Source organism: Rutidosis leptorrhynchoides, chromosome 1, assembly GCF_046630445.1.
Source record: "Rutidosis leptorrhynchoides isolate AG116_Rl617_1_P2 chromosome 1, CSIRO_AGI_Rlap_v1, whole genome shotgun sequence".
In the NCBI taxonomy this organism is placed as follows: domain Eukaryota; kingdom Viridiplantae; phylum Streptophyta; class Magnoliopsida; order Asterales; family Asteraceae; genus Rutidosis; species Rutidosis leptorrhynchoides.
In genome coordinates, this window is record NC_092333.1 from 501,627,015 (window position 1) to 501,645,694 (window position 18,680).

Consider the following 18,680-nt stretch of genomic DNA (forward strand, 5'->3'; position numbering starts at 1 on the left):
AACATAAATGATAAGTAGGTGACAGTGTCGACCATGTGTAAGCAATCATAAATAAATGTTATATAACAAAAATATAAATATTAGTAAACATAAATGAAAATTTGGCGACAGTGTCGACCATATATTTTTTCAGGTGGTATAACCGACCTATATCATTCTGGTGGTATAACCGACCATATATCATTTTGGTGGTATAACCGACCATATATCATTTTGGTGGTATAACCGACCATATATCATTTTGGTGGCAGAGCCAACCATATTTAGTATTAAGATTATCGTGCTGATAACGTGTTATAATTCAGTAGGCTTATAACTACCTTTAGTGGTTTGATTCTTGATGTTATAATTCAGTAGGCTTATAACTACCTTTAGTGGTTTGATTCTTGATGTTATAATTCAGTAGGCTTATAACTACCTTTAGTGATTTGATTCTTGATTTAGAATACTAATAATGAAGTGTAAGAACAAAGATGATAATGGAGAGAAAGAAAGAAACACTTTGTAAGTGTGAGAAATGGTGCAAGTTTAATGCTTGCATTCATGAGTATTTATAGCTTAAAATCTCAATATAAAAATACATACTTTGTGTACCAAAATTGACTATATGTATACACCAAAATTGACTATCCATATCTATATTATTATTATTATTATAACATTAATTAAATAGTGCATATTAAACAACTAAATTGTACAGTATCATACAAACTTATTATTAGTCCTCAAACCCATCTAAGCTTGCCCCACCAGTCCATGTCAAAATAAGGTTAAGGGAAAAACTTTTTTGTCACTTTGCTACCTTACATGCTTATACTCAAAATTGTATGTATATGCCATAATCAACTAGTACGTTATAACTTATTAATGCTATGTTGGCCTTTTTAATCGACTTCCTAGTAAGTTGTTGCTGCCATTTGAACTTCTCTAACGTCTCTACCACTGCGGTCTGCCATGTCAGCAAAAGCTCGAGGATGATCAAAGTTGTAAAGAAACTCATCTATGATCATTGAAGCGGGCCCCGCTACCAACTCTGCCCATGCTTCGTCGGCTTCTTTACCAGTTTTCTTAAACACTTTGGTGGCATCTATGCGGTGAACTTTCCATCCTTTAACGTTTTTTAACCGGAGAATTTTCGCAAGTTGTCGTTGTGCCAACTTAGATGTATTAATCTTTGTTTCCTTAATCGCCCGTTCTAATAATAGGGAACGAGTTTTTTCATCAGCAGATGATGAATATTGAGCGCGAAAATAAGAGTGGAACTCTGGCACCCCGATAGCTCGACGGATCCCTTTTGAATAGTCACCATTAGGGTTATACATGTTTCGAACTTCTTCTACCATCCCTGATGCTACCATTCGGTCGACACGATCAGATACGAATTGATTGAGCACGTGCATTGCAACATCAACCCACAAGAAACAAACGTCGTACCTGTTTACACAATTAACATATTCGTTAGGCGACATTTGGTAAAGAAATATTAAGTAGTGGAACCTAATAGTAACATCGCTGTAAAAACAATAGGATTCTTTTTTCTTGAAATACCTTGATCGAAAATCATAGTTCTCATCATCGACCAACGCTTCAATAAACGAATTTGATCCACCAGCGATTATAGGCAGCTTCCCTCTCCCAACTATCGATTTCATTGCAAGTGAAGCCTTACTAACGAAGTTCCCAGCTGTAAAATCGGACTCCGGATCAACTATACCAAGTAGATGATGTGGCACACCGCTACATTCTTCTTCCGTAATTTTATTAGTAGCGATATCTAGTCCTTCGTAGACTTGTATTTTGTCTGCATTTATAATCTCTGCGGAAAAAGAAGTCGCAAGATCAACCGAAAGTCTTGATTTCCCCGTACCCGTAGCACCCATAACAACCACCACTTTTGGCTTATGTGGATTGTACCGGAGCACCGATAAGTCCATTCCTCCGGTTGGTATTTGCATCACTTGTGTTTGAGCTAATTGTTTGCATATGATCATCATATTTGGTTCTATAAATATACCTTAAAGTGTAATTACAGTACTAAGTTAGGGTGGTTGTGGATGTGGTGGCTAGTTATAAATCAGGTGAATTAATTGAAGGAACAAATATGAGTTAAATATTTCATGGCACATAAGATGTATGGGCTATTTATAGCGTGAGATGATAAAGGGCACTCGTATATCGTAATCCAATAAAAAAGTAAGTATGTGCATGTGTGTGTAATGTGGTAAAATAGCGTAAATAGATATAGGAAATTCGGCTTCTTCTATGATGGTATCCTGACTGATTTGAGTTGATATAAGGATGGCCCATAGCGGCATGGCCCATAGCTTCTTTTATATACACTAGCCTACAAATGTGCTTTGCGTAACTTTTCAAATTTTCAACTAAAGTTTTGTTAAATATTTTTTCATTTTCTAATAACGATAAACTTAGACTTAATTCAACGGCCTTTTATTTGGAGGAGCTAACTAGATACTGCCACGCAATGGCCTTTTGGTAAACTTATCAATTTAATACTTGTTATTCAAATGTAACTTTTACGAAAGTAATATTCAAGTTTAATAATTTGGATAGTTACTTTTTAAAATTGGTCAATTTTAATAAAACAAATAAAAATAGCATTGCAGTTGTTCTTTCAGATGTATTATTTGGAGTGGGGTGTTTGGAAAAACAATGGCATGAATAAAATGTGATAACGTATGGGTTAGCTTAATTAGTTCAATAAGGGAAGCTTAAATATTGGAAGTCTCAAATCATTTGAAGACTTTTAACAATGGAATACACACCGACAGAATGAAGAAACGAATTTTCTATTTAGTTCAATTTAGTTAATCGTACAACAAAACTGTTATTATATACATCATCAACCGACTAACAGTGCTTAACTAACGGTACTTCTAACAAACTTAACTACAAAATTTACACCTTTAGTCCCTGTGCATGAGTTTGTTACATTACATTTTGACCCTTATGCTTGTCAATACTCCGATTCCCCCCCCCCCCCCCCCCCCCCCCCCCCCCCCCCCACCCAAGTTGGGAGTGGGATGATGAACGGTACAATCTTGGTGAATACATCATCTAATTGCGATTTGGCTGGAAGATATTTTGTTTCAACCGCACCCCGTTTGACTTGATAAAAACGTAATGGCAATCAACTTCGATATGTTTTGTGCGCGCGTGAAATAATGGGTCGCAACAATGTGTATATCAACTTGATTATCATAATTAAGCTCTACAGGACCCAAATCTTGTAATCCCAAATCTTTTAAGGGTATATACTTTCAGTTTTATTTCAAGGTAGGCTATATACTTTCAGTTTTGTTCCAAGGTAGGCTATATACTCCAAAAAATACCATTGCAGGTTATAAACTTTACAAACGTGAGTTAATGTAAGCAAAATGTGATCGGTTACATGCTAGACCAGTAAAAACTAATTATGTACCATTTTTTAACTGAAAAAATACATGAACAGTCCACGTAGTTTGCTCATTTTGCGTGTGCAGTCCCCGAGGCTAACGGATATTAAAAAAAAAAAAAAATCCCTTAATTCATTTCACATGCCAAACATGTGTGGGTTACAAAGGTTGATAAATAACTTTAGCCTCAAACCCATAAAGTGGTATAATTTGTTAACCCGGTCATCGCTTCATTTCTCTCCTACTAGTACATACAATCATCTACATGAATCTAAACGAACCATCTTAATTCGAGCTCTTAATTCCTCATGTGACACCAAAAACGATGATGTATCTTCGAAAAATAAAATCGAACTGAAGTTCGAATTAGATACTAATGGCGGTTTAATAAGTACTTATGATGATGATAAGTATCCAAGTGGTGAATTTGAGTTCGAAAATCAAGGTGTGTGGAAGGTCCTTGTTGTTAATTCATGACCTGCCCAATCGATGATAATCCTTTTCTTTTATTTTGTACAGATCATAAAGTTTTTGTACAAATCGATGACGAATATGTATGATATCGTAGCCGTTGTCGGATCTATAGTAGTTATAGGTCAATCTATAATCATTCTTGAAATGGAATTGGTACTATTTTTATAATAGTTTATTGAAATAAAAGTAGAAAAAGTCCTACAATTGATAGTTGATAGTTTGTACAGAAGAAAAGAAATGTGAAAACAATGAGTTTTGCTCGGATATAATGATGATGATATATGGAAATGAATGAATAAAATGAATACGGGCTAGGTGTTCTTGTTTCCACTTCCAGTAGCAAATGACGATGATAAATGAAGGCGATTAATGCTTACATTTAAAGAAATTGGTAGAAAGAACTAAAGGGAATGATCGTTGGATATGAAAAAAATTAAGGTTTTTGATAAAAGGGAGGGAAAGATGAAGATGATTGCATTGAAGGTCATAAACATAAATTAAATGAAAAAGGGGAGAGAAAATTAAATGAAAAAGAGGAGATAAAATAAAATGAAGCCCTCACTTCGAATCAATCTCAATGGATTCCTCGTGACTGCCCAGAGGAAGAGAATAGGTTTGGGATGACAAGATTGGAACCCGTTTGCACATGACTCGAATTTAACGAAAAAAAGTAACGATGTTAGTATGTTTAATAAATACTTTATTTATCAGGTCAAAACTTCATATATGTTGATAATGACACATAAACAACAAATTCATAGCCTACACTAGTATATTTTCGTGTATATAGCCTACATCGGAACAAAGATAAAAGTAAATGACATATTCTAGCTTTAACCCATCTTTTAGTAGTGTCACAGCCAAGTAATTTCGTAACATGTTAAAGGCATTGCTCGATATTCTGCTTCAATAGATGAACGAGAAACAACACCTTGTACTACAGATTTTCTAGCCAGTAATATACCCCGTGCAGGATTTAACAACAAGATGCTTGACTGCTTGCAAATGAACTGAGGTTGGATTTTGCATCAGCTGACTTAATAACTGGACACTATAGCAAATATATGGCCTTGTGATAGTTATGTAAATGAGCTTACCTATTAGTCTTCTGTATATCTTTGGATTTGGAAGAGGTGTACCCAAAATCTGCATTTAACTTTACATTCTGGTCCAATGGAACTTTGTATGGCTTCTGATTAATCACTTCATCTTCTTTTAACAAGTCCATTGTATATTTTCTTTGAGAAACAAAATTGCATTGTTCAGATTTTGATACTTTCACACCCAAAAATAACTCAGTCTCTAAGTCTTTCTTATGAAAGCGGGATTTCAATTAAGACTTCAATTGAGTGATATGATCTGTGTTATTATCAGTGATCAAAAGATCATCTACATAAACCAAGATAGCAGTAAATTTCTCATTATCCTTCTTAGTAAATAATGAGTAATTTGCAGTGGACTGTTGGAAACCAAACGACACCAAGGCAGAAGTAATTTGGCAAACCATTGCCTAGGTTCCTGTTTTAAGCCATAAAGTGATTTTATGAGCTTACAAACTTTAGTACTTTTAGATCTAACATCCAGAGTTAACTCCCCTTGACCAACATAACCAACTGGAGTTTTCATATATACATCTTCCATCAAATCTCCATGTAAATAAACATTAGAAACATCCATTTGACAAAGATCCTAAATTTTACATTGTTGCCACTGCTAGCAAAGACCTGACATAACCATTTTGGCTGCGAGATTAAATTACTAAGCATAATCAATCTCCCTTTTTTGTCTATTACCATCAACTACTAGTCTGGCTTTCTTCATGTCAACAGATCAATCAACTTTCAATTGTGTTTTAAAAATCCAATAGCCCGCGTGGAAATTTTGTAACTTCAAATGTAATATTATATTCCAAAGCAAGTAATTGAGCATTCATAACATCAATCCAACCAGAATCAAAAATTGATGCTTTAAAACTTGTTGGATCAGAACTGGTCATAAGTGCATACTGTAGTGACCCGAACTTTTCCGAACCTTTCTATGATTATATGTTTAATGAAAACTATATTTACATGATTAAATGTTTCCAGCATGTTAAGCAATCAAACTTGTTAAGACTTGGTTAATTGAAACGGAAATTTTGTAAACGTCTGATTACCCAGTTTGACCAATGATTCACGAACGCTATAAGTTGTATATGACATGATGATACATAAATGAATAAATATATATGTTTAACATGATATAATGATCATTAAGTATCTCATTAAAAATAGTAACAATAAGTTATATACTTAAAAAGGAGACTATTGACGTATGAAACTCGAAACGATACATATAACGATTATCGTTATAACCACGTCTTACTAAATATATATGAAGCATATTAATACATTGTTATATTATATATAACATGATAATATGATAATTAAATATATCATTAAGTGTATTAACAATGAACTACATAAGTAAAAACAAGACTACTAACTTAAGGATTTCGAAACGAGACATATATGTAACGATTATCGTTGTAACGACATTTAAATGTATATATCATATTAAGATATATTAATATATCATAATATCATGATAATATAATAATTTAAAATCTCATTTGATATTATAAACATTGGGTTAACAACATTTAACAAGATCGTTAACCTAAAGGTTTCAAAACAACACTTACATGTAACGACTAACGATGACTTAACGACTCAGTTAAAATGTATATACATGTAGTGTTTTAATATGTATTCATACACTTTTGAAAGACTTCAAGACACTTATCAAAATACTTCTACTTAACAAAAATGCTTACAATTACATCCTCGTTCAGTTTCATCAACAATTCTACTCGTATGCACCCGTATTCGTACTCGTACAATACACAGCTTTTAGATGTATGTACTATTGGTATATACACTCCAATGATCAGCTATTAGCAGCCCATGTGAGTCACCTAACACATGTGGGAACCATCATTTGGCAACTAGCATGAAATATCTCATAAAATTACAAAAATATGAGTAATCATTCATGACTTATTTACATGAAAACAAAATTACATATCCTTTATATCTAATCCATACACCAACGACCAAAAACACCTACAAACACTTTCATTCTTCAATTTTCTTCATCTAATTGATCTCTCTCAAGTTCTATCTTCAAGTTCTAAGTGTTCTTCATAAATTCCAAAAGTTCTAGTTTCATAAAATCAAGAATACTTCCAAGATTGCAAGTTTACTTCCAAGTTTTCTAAATCCATTCCAAGTAATCATCCAAGATCAAGAAACCTTTGTTACTTACAGTAGGTTATCTTTCTAATACAAGGTAATAATCATATTCAAACTTTAATTCAATTTCTATAACTATAACAATCTTATTTCGAGTGGAAATCTTACTTGAAATTGTTTTCGTGTCATGATTCTGCTTCAAGAACTTTCAAGCCATCCAAGGATCCTTTGAAGCTAGATCCATTTTTCTCATTTCCAGTAGGTTTATCCAAGGAACTTGAGGTAGTAATGATGTTCATAACATCATTCGATTCATACATAAAAAGCTGTCTTATTCAACGTTATAAACTTGTAATCACTAGAACATAGTTTAGTTAATTCTAAACTTGTTCGCAAATAAAGTTAATCCTTCTAACTAGACTTTTAAAATCAACTAAACACATGTTCTATATCTATATGATATGCTAACTTAATGATTTAAAACCCGGAAACACCATAAACACCATAAAACTGGATATACGCCGTCGTAGTAAAACCGGGGACTGTTTTGGTTGGGATAATTAAAAGCTAAGAAGAACTTTGATTTAAAAGCTATACTTCTGGAAAAATGATTTTTCTTATGAACATGAAACTATATCCAAAAATCATGGTTAAACTCAAAGTGAAAGTTTGTTTTTCAAAATGGTCATCAAGATGTCGTTCTTTCGACGGAAATGACTACCTCTTTCAAAAACGACTTGTAACTTGTATTTCCGACTATAAACTTATACTTTTTCTATTTAGATTCATAAATTTAAGTTCAATACGAAACCGTGGCCACTGGAATCACTCAAAACGGATTAGAAAGAAGAAATGACGAGTAAAACAAGATTGATAAAAACTACTCATTTTACCTACTTGAAAATTAGTAATAAATCTATTCCAACCATAACCTAATCAACTTATATTGTATATTATGTAATCTTGAGATACCATAGACACGTATACAATGTTTCGACCTATCATGTCGATCCATCTATATATATATATATATATTGCGGAACAACCATAGACACTCTATATGTGAATGTTGGAGTTAGCTATACAGGGTTGAGGTTGATTCCAAAATATATATATAGTTTGAGTTGTGATAAATACTGAGATACGTATACACTGGGTCGTGGATTGATTCAAGATAATATTTATCGATTTATTTCTGTACATCTAACTGTGGACAACTAGTTGTAGGTTACTAACGAGGACAGCTGACTTAATAAACTTAAAACATCAAAATGTATTAAAAGTATTGTAAATATATTTTGAACATACTTTGATATATATGTATATATTGTTATAGGTTCGTGAATCAACCAGTGGCCAAGTCTTACTTCCCGACGAAGTAAAAATATGTGAAAGTGAGTTATAGTCCCACTTTTAAAATCTAATATTTTTGGGATGAGAATACATGCAGGTTTTATAAATGATTTACAAAATAGACACAAGTACGTGAAACTACATTCTATGGTTGAATTATCGAAATCGAATATGCCCCTTTTTATTAAGTCTGGTAATCTAAGAATTAGGGAACAGACACCCTAATTGACGCGAATCCTAAAGATAGATCTATTGGGCCTAACAAACCCCATCCAAAGTACCAGATGCTTTAGTACTTCGAAATTTATATCATATCCGAAGGGTGTCCCGGAATGATGGGGATATTCTTATATATGCATCTTGTTAATGTCGGTTACCAGGTGTTCACCATATGAATGAATTTTATCTCTATGTATGGGATGTATATTGAAATATGAAATCTTGTGGTCTATTATTATGATTTGATAATATATAGGTTAAACCTATAACTCACCAACATTTTTGTTGACGTTTTAAGCATGTTTATTCTCAGGTGATTATTAAGAGCTTCCGCTGTTGCATACTAAAATAAGGACAAGATTTGGAGTCCATGCTTGTATGATATTATGTAAAAACTGCATTCAAGAAACTTATTTTTGATGTAATATATTCTTATTGTAAACCATTATGTAATGGTCGTGTGTAAACGGTATATTTTAGATTATCATTATTTGATAATCTACGTAATGCTTTTTAAACCTTTATAGATAAAATAAAGGTTATGGTTGTTTTAAAAATGAATGCAGTCTTTGAAAAACGTCTCATATAGAGGTCAAAACCTCGCGACGAAATCAATTAATATGGAACGTTTATAATCAATATGAACGGGACATTTCACATACATAAAACATTGAACTCAGTTTGAAGAACTGGTGCAGAAACTTGACTAACCATAGGATTTGTGAGACAAAATGATGGAATTGGCTGGAAAAACATAATATTTATGGCATAAATGTAGATTAATAGTTTTATTTGACTTTCTCACATTTATAGGAGTAGTTGACTTAGCATTAGAAGAAGTATTTGTAGGATGCTCTAAATTAGAACTATAGTCAGTACGAATTGACACAGTGATAGTAACATAAATAGAAAAATGAGGTATAGAACTAGAATGTGGCATAACATGTGGTAATGGATGTAAAAACCACTTGATACTTCGTGCGTAAAAGGGAAAAATATGCTCTAAAATTTTAACATCCTAAGAAACAAAGGTATGATAAGTTAACAAATTATACAATTTATAACCTTTTTGATGAGCAGGATAACCAACAAATACACAAGGAACTCTTCTCTCACTAAATTTATCCGTGTTTATAGAAGGATTACTTGTCATAGCAAAACATCAGAAAACCTTCAAATTATCATAAGCAGGAGAATGTTGTAACAATACATCATAAGGAGTTTTATTTTGTAAAACAGAAGATGACGGTCTATTGTTCAAATCTGCTGTAGTGGTGACACAATCACTCTAGAATTTAAATGGTAATTGAGCATGAAATCTTGCCCTCTGCACCTAAGTCAGTCAAATAGGTTCTTAACTGACCCTTGACAAACTCCAGAGCATTATCAGAGATCTGACCACTTTAATAGATTTTCTAAATTGAGTCTTAATAAACTTTACAAAGAATATGAACTTAACAAAACAGTCACTCTTATTTGTTAACAGTTAGACCCAATTAGCTCTACTAAAATCACCCACTATTGTTAGAAATAATCTATATTTACCCTTTGCTAATTTCTTACATGGACCCCAGATATTTAAGTGAACCATTTGAAACGTTATCACAATGATAAGTACTCAAAGAATAAGGAAGTTTAATAAACTTAGCCATAGTGCAAACCATACACACATCAGTATACGTCATATCTAAACAACCAGATATAGAAGGTGTAAGTAACTGGGGGGTGAATAATTACTTAGTGGTTTCTTAATACTTTTTCGAAATCTTTAAGCTTCAAAACATAAGATTTAAGTGTGGAAGTGTTTATGTTTGTAAATGCAAGTATGTAAAGAATGTAAGTGCACAAACAAGGATTTATAGTGGTTCGTGAGGATGTTAACTAATCCTCCTTAATCCACTCCACAATTCACTAATCGAGAGTTAGCTTCACTAAGCATTTTCCCAAACCCGGTGGAGATCCGTTTACACCAAATGATCTTCAATAAGTCACACCAACACTACTTCTAGATCACACTCGTCTTCACCTTGGGCAAGCATCAATTTTTCAATGAAAATGTGAACAACTTCCTAGTTCCCTTTAAGGAAGAAGGATCACTAGATAAGATGATATTCTAATCACAATATCAATTCTAATTACCCAATCTCTCATAGTTCTTTAATAGGTCACACCAACCTTACTTAGATCAAACTTGTCTTCACCTTGGACAAGTATTAATTCTCAATAGAATTAATCAACTTCCTAGATCCCTTTAAGGAAGTTAAATCACTAAGTAAGATGGTGTTTCCTATCACAAGAACTATTTAACTTCCTTAACCCCCTAAGGAAGTTTCACACAAAGTAAACTTAGAGATACAAATGATAAGCATGAAGTTTACAATGTAATTCTACTTAGTGTAAGTAGAATCTCTCTTTCTCTCTTATAATCTCTTCATTGATATGTTCTTGAGGCTTGGAAGATCAGTTGATATGACTTTGAAAGAATGTTGGAAAGAGGTAGTCTTCTAGTTTGGCAAAGTGGTGTATTTATAGTCCAAAAAAATCTTGACAGACAAAACTGCGGTCGATCCGCGGTCGATCGTGGAGTCAACCGCGGAGCCTTCTGCCAGCTTTTCAATATATCCATTGGAGCTCCTTTTTCTTTGAATTTTTGGCTTTTTTTTTACCCAATATAGTGTAGTGACCCGAACTTTTCCATGTTTATATATATATTAAATAAAATTGTTATTTACATGATTAAGTGTTTCCAACATGTTAAGCAATCAAACTTGTTAAGACTTGATTAATTGAAATAGGTTTCATATAGACAATTGACCACCCAAGTTGACCGGTGATTCACGAACGTTAAAACTTGTAAAAACTATACGATGACATATATATGGTTATATATATAGTTAACATGATTTTATTATAAGTATGTATCTCATTAGGTATTTTAACAATGAGTTATATACATAAAAATGAGACTATTAATTTAAGAAACTCGAAAACGATATATATAACGATTATCGTTATAATAACGTCTTACTAGGTACATATGAATCATATTAAGATATTGATACACTTGGTTAATTATGTTAAATGATAAGTAAATATATTATTAAGTGTATTAACAATGAAATACATATGTAAAAATAAGACTACTAACTTAATGATTTCGAAACGAGACATATATGTAACGATTATCGTTGTAACGACATTTAACTGTATACACATCATACTAAGATATATTATATATCATAATATCATGATAATATAACAATTTAACATCTCATTTGTTATAATAAACAATGGGTTAACAACATTCAACAAGATCGTTAACCTAAAGGTTTCAAAACAACATTTACATGTAACGACTAACGATGACTTAACGAATCAGTTAAAATGTATATAATATAGTGTTTTAATATGTATTCATACACTTTTGAAAGACTTCAAGACACTTATCAAAATACTTCTACTTAACAAAAATGCTTACAATTACATCCTCGTTCAGTTTCATCAACAATTCTACTCGTATGCACCCGTATTCGTACTCGTACAATACACAGCTTTTATATGTATGTACTATTGGTATATACACTCCAATGATTAGCTCTTAGCAGCCCATGTGAGTCACCTAACACATGTGGGAACCATAATTTGGCAACTAGCATGAAATATCTCATAAAATTACAAAAATATGAGTAATCATTCATGACTTATTTACATGAAAACAAAATTACATATCCTTTATATCTAATCCATACACCAACGACCAAAAACACCTACAAACACTTTCATTCTTCAATTTTCTTCATCTAATTGATCTCTCTCAAGTTCTATCTTCAAGTTCTAAGTGTTCTTCATAAATTCCAAAAGTTCTAGTTTCATAAAATCAAGAATACTTCCAAGATTGCAAGTTTACTTCCAAGTTTTCTAAATCCATTCCAAGTAATCATCCAAGATCAAGAAACTTTTGTTAATTATAGTAGGTTATCTTTTTAATACAAGGTAATAATCATATTCAAACTTTAATTCAATTTCTATAACTATAACAATCTTATTTCGAGTGGAAATCTTACTTGAAATTGTTTTCGTGTCATGATTCTGCTTCAAGAACTTTCAAGCCATCCAAGGATCCTTTGAAGCTAGATCTATTTTTCTAATTTCCAGTAGGTTTATCCAAGGAACTTGAGGTAGTAATGATGTTCATAACATCATTCGATTCATACATATAAAGCTATCTTATTCGAAGGTTTAAACTTGTAATCACTAGAACATAGTTTAGTTAATTCTAAACTTGTTCGCAAATAAAAGTTAATCCTTCTAACTTGAATTTTAAAATCAACTAAACACATGTTCTATATCTATATGATATGCTAACTTAATGATTTAAAACCTGGAAACACGAAAAACACCGTAAAACTGGATTTACGCCGTCGTAGTAACACCGCGGGCTGTTTTGGGTTAGTTAATTAAAAACTATGATAAACTTTGATTTAAAAGTTGTAATTCTGAGAAAATGATTTTTATTATGAACATGAAACTATATCCAAAAATTATGGTTAAACTCAAACCGGATGTATGTTTTCTAAAATGGTCATCTAGACGTCGTTCTTTCGACTGAAATGACTACCTTTACAAAAATGACTTGTAACTTATTTTTCTGACTATAAACCTATACTTTTTCTGTTTAGATTCATAAAATATAGTTCAATATGAAACCATAGCAATTTGATTCACTCAAAACAGATTTAAAATGAAGAAATTATGGGTAAAACAAGATTGGATAATTTTTCTCATTTTAGCTACGTGAAAATTGGTAACAAATCTATTCCAACCATAACTTAATCAACTTGTATTGTATATTATGTAATCTTGAGATACCATAGACACGTATACAATGTTTTGACCTATCATGTCGACACATCTATATATATTTCGGAACAACCATAGACACTCTATATGTGAATGTCGGAGTTAGCTATACAGGGTTGAGGTTGATTCCAAAATAAATATAGTTTGAGTTGTGATCAATACTGAGATACGTATACACTGGGTCGTGGATTGATTCAAGATAATATTTATCGATTTATTTCTGTACATCTAACTGTGGACAACTAGTTGTAGGTTACTAACGAGGACAGCTGACTTAATAAACTTAAAACATCAAAATATATTAAAAGTATTGTAAATATATTTTGAACATACTTTGATATATATGTATATATTGTTATAGGTTCGTGAATCAACCAGTGGCCAAGTCTTACTTCCCGACGAAGTAAAAATCTGTGAAAGTGAGTTATAGTCCCACTTTTTAAATCTAATATTTTTGGGATGAGAATACATGCAGGTTTTATAAATGATTTACAAAATAGACACAAGTACGTGAAACTACATTCTATGGTTGAATTATCGAAATCGAATATGCCCCTTTTTATTAAGTCTGGTAATCTAAGAATTAGGGAACAGACACCCTAATTGACGCGAACTCTAAAGATAGATCTATTGGGCCTAACAAACCCCATCCAAAGTACCGGATGCTTTAGTACTTCGAAATTTATATCATGTCCGAAGGAGGATCCCGGAATGATGGGGATATTCTTATATATGCATCTTGTTAATGTCGGTTACAAGGTGTTCACCATATGAATGATTTTTATCTCTATGTATGGGATGTGTATTGAAATATGAAATCTTGTGGTCTATTGTTACGATTTGATATATATAGGTTAAACCTATAACTCACCAACATTTTTGTTGACGTTTAAAGCATGTTTATTCTCAGGTGAATACTAAGAGCTTCCGCTGTTGCATACTAAAATAAGGACAAGATTTGGAGTCCATGTTTGTATCATATTGTGTAAAAACTGCATTCAAGAAACTGATTTTGATGTAACATATTTGTATTGTAAACCATTATGTAATGGTCGTGTGTAAACAGGATATTTTAGATTATCATTATTTGATATTCTACGTAAAGCTTTTTAAACCTTTATTTATGAAATAAAGGTTATGGTTTGTTTTAAAATGAATGCAGTCTTTGAAAAACGTCTCATATAGAGGTCAAAACCTCGCAACGAAATCAATTAATATGAAACGTTTTTAATCAATAAGAACGGGACATTTCAGTTGGTATCCGAGCGTTGGTCTTAGAGAACCAGAAAATTTGCATTAGTGTGTCTTATCGAGTTTGTTAGGATGCATTAGTGAGTCTGGACTTCGACCGTGTTTTCTTTAAAAATGATTGCTTAACATTTTTGTTGGAAACTATATATTATTAACATGTATATATTATGTGATATATTAATCTCTTAACATGTTTGATATTGTGTGATAGATGTCTACCTCTAGCACAAATCCCATTGACTCACCTAATAATAACGAAGAGTCGAATATATATTGGACTGATTCACAAGTTCCCGAAGAGGAACCAGAAGAAGAATCAGAACCGGAAAAAGAATCAGAACCGGAAGAGGAGGAACCGGAGGAGGAAATAGAACCGGTGGGGGAAATAATAAAACGGTTCAGTAAAAGAAAATCCTCAACCAACCGACCAAGGTTAATTATGGTCAATGGTGTTTCCGCCAAGGAAGCAAAATATTGGGAGGATTATCATTTCTCTGATGAATCGGATTCCGACGAGAATTCCGATGATGTTATAGAAATTACCCCAACTGAATTTAAAAAAGCAAAAGAAAATAATAAGGGAAAGGGCATAAAAATAGAGAAATCTAATTCCAACCCCGATGAACTTTATATGTATCGTCAACCCCCGAAGTCCTTAAGTTGTAACAATGACCCGGGAACCTCTAAACCACCAGGTTTTTCTAAACCGTTGTGGAAAACGACAGCTAGTATTAGGGGAACATCATATATCCCTAGAAACTTGGCAAAACGAACCAAAACCGAAGAAGAAGAAACGAGCGAGTCGGAATAAGATAGTTGTATTCGTGTGGTGTAATATATGTAATATAGTGTGCTTATGCTTTATGATATATGTAAAAATTGCTTGTATTAATAAGTATTTTTTTATGAATCTAACTCTTGTCTATTTTATAGTTTAAAAACACAAAATGGATAGACAACCCAATATTTTAAGAGACCTACCCGGAGACATGATTGATGAAATCTTGTCTAGAGTCGGTCAGAATTCCTCGGCACAACTATTTAAGGCGAGATCAGTTTGTAAGACATTCGAAGAACGTTCCAAGAATGTCTTGGTTTATAAGAGACTTTCGTTTGAAAGATGGGGAATATCACATTGGGAAACCCATAAGTTACGATGTGTTTACTTTGACGCATATATTGCGGGGAACCCAAATGCTATTTTACGCAACGGGTTAAGAAATTATTTTGACTCAATGTATCCGAATATAGGACTTCATGATTTAGAAAAAGCGGCTAACATGCAACATAAAGAAGCATGCTATGCTTACGGGTTAGTAATGTTCGCTTCTCACCAAAGTGAGAAAAAGAACATCGGGCTACAGCTATTAAACAAAACGTTCCCACAAGTGAAGGAGTCGGTAATTGGGGTAAGAAATGAGATTTTTAGGTTATTACGAGACTGTTGGTCATTACGTAACCCTCATCCCTTTGACGACGTTACAACACGCTGTCTTATCAACGACCATAACGGTTATGTTCCACAAGACCAAGGATGAGAAGTAGTCCTAGTAAAACCAGAATGTATGACTTGTTTCTGGACGTATGAATTACATGTCTTTATTGCCTTTGCTGAACGACTTGTGTACTAGCTAGAATTATCTTCACAACTATCTTGTATCAAAGTTATTGTGTGCTATATTTCATGCTTTATGTAAAATAAGCGGTATTGTAAGTTTGTAAAATATTGTATAAAAGTTTGAACGCGAAATATTATTATAATCAGTTTTTCATATAGAATTGTAGTAGTTGAATTGTATATTAGCTACTAAGTATGAACTTAACGGGTAGGTACTACCCGAATTTAAACTTATAAAATGCTAATATGAAGAAAAAGCTTTTATAAATGAGTTCATATTATCCTACGAAATACTATTAACTACTCTTAATATTCTATATGATTAACTTGTTCCATTTGACTATTTTGAAGGAAATGGCACCGACTACTCGACACACCGTGAATATGAATGAAGAGGAATTCCGTACTTTTCTAGCTTCAAACATAGCCGCAGTACAGGCTGCGCTACATATCAACAATAACCTTGGATCTAGCAGTACAGGAAATCGTGTAGGATGCACCTACAAAGAATTCACCGCCTGCAAACCTTTGGAATTTGATGGAACCAAAGGACTGATCGGATTGAAACGGTGGACCGAGAAGGTCGAATCGGTGTTTACCATAAGTAAGTGTACTGAAGAGGACAAAGTGAAGTACGCTACGCATACCTTCACAGGTTCTGCGTTAACATGGTGGAATACCTATCTAGAGCAAGTGGGACAAGATGATGCTTACGCACTACCGTGGTCAGCATTCAAGCACTTGATGAACGAGAAGTACCGTCCCAGAACCGAGGTCAATAAGCTCAAGACAGAACTTAGAGGGTTACGAACCCAAGGAATTGATATTACCACGTACGAAAGACGATTCACAGAATTGTGCCTATTGTGTCCGGGAGCGTTCGAAGATGAGGAAGAGAAGATCGACGCGTTTGTGAAAGGATTACCGGAAAGAATCCAAGAAGATATAAGTTCACACGAGCCCGCCTCCATACAACAGGCATGTAGAATGGCTCAAACTAGTGAACCAGATTGAAGAAAGAATTAAAGAACAGACGGCTGAAGAGGCCAATGTGAAGCAAGTCAAAAGAAAGTGAGAGGAAAACGGTGATAAGAATCACCAATATAACAACAACAGCAATTACAATAATAATCGCAACAATAATCCCAACAATCGCAACATCAATCGCAACTACAACAAACGGCCCAACAACAACAACAACAACAACAACAACAACAACAACAACAACAACAACAACAACAGCAACAGCAACTACAACAATCATCCCAACAATAATAACAACCGCAACAACAACAACAATCAGAAGCAGCTATGCCAAAGGTGTGAAAAGTATCACTCGGGGTTCTGCACCAAATTTTGCAACAAGTGTAAAAGAAATGGTCATAGCGCGGCGAAGTGTGAGGTCTACGGACCAGGGGTTAACAGAACGAAAGGAACAAATGGTGTCGGAACGAGTAATGGCGGAGCAAGTAGTGTCGGAGCAAGTTATGCCAATGTAGTTTGTTATAAATGTGGAAAACCGGGCCACATTATTAGAAATTTCCCGAACCAGGAGAACACGAATGGACAAGGCCGCGGAAGAGTTTTCAATATTAATGCGGCAGAGGCACAGGAAGACCCGGAGCTTGTTACGGGTACGTTTCTTATTGACAATAAATCTGCTTACGTTTTATTTGATTCGGGTGCGGATAGAAGCTATATGAGTAGAGATTTTTGTGCTAAATTAAGTTGTCCATTGACGCCGTTGGATAGTAAATTTTTACTCGAATTAGCAAATGGTAAATTAATTTCAGCAGATAATATATGTCGGAATCGAGAAATTAAACTGGTTAGTGAAACATTTAAGATTGACTTGATACCAGTAGAGTTAGGGAGTTTTGATGTGATAATCGGTATGGACTGGTTGAAAGAAGTGAAAGCAGAGATCGTTTGTTACAAAAATGCAATTCGCATTATACGAGAAAAAGGAAAACCCTTAATGGTGTACGGAGAAAAGGGCAACACAAAGCTACATCTTATTAGTAATTTGAAGGCATAAAAACTAATAAGAAAAGGTTGCTATGCTGTTCTAGCACACGTCGAGAAAGTATAAACTGAAGAAAAGAGCATCAATGATGTTCCCGTCGCAAAAGAATTTCCCGATGTATTTCTGAAAGAATTACCGGGATTACCCCCACATCGATCCGTTAAATTTCAAATAGATCTTATACCAGGAGCTGCACCAATAGCTCGTGCTCCTTACAGACTCGCACCCAGCGA

The 18,680-nt window shown here is 33.4% G+C and overlaps 1 protein-coding gene across 1 annotated transcript; it reads right to left on the reverse strand.

Annotated features, from left to right (window-relative positions):
* Positions 1-702: 702 nt before the first annotated feature.
* Positions 703-2,033, reverse strand: LOC139875949 (adenylate isopentenyltransferase 3, chloroplastic-like). Its single transcript, XM_071863250.1, has 2 exons — positions 1,549-2,033; positions 703-1,434 (listed from the first exon to the last, which is right to left on the reverse strand). The coding sequence occupies exons 1-2, from the start codon at positions 1,992-1,994 to the stop codon at positions 897-899; spliced, it is 984 nt and encodes a 327-aa protein (XP_071719351.1). The 5' UTR covers positions 1,995-2,033; the 3' UTR covers positions 703-896.
* Positions 2,034-18,680: the final 16,647 nt, after the last annotated feature.

Excerpts from the sequence above, each read along its gene's own strand:
- LOC139875949 (XM_071863250.1), bottom strand. The coding sequence starts at position 1,994 with ATGATGATCATATGCAAACAATTAGCTCAAACACAAGTGATGCAAATA. Across the intron at positions 1,435-1,548 it reads AACTATGATTTTCGATCAAG|GTACGACGTTTGTTTCTTGT; the intron begins GTATTTCAAGAA and ends TTGTGTAAACAG.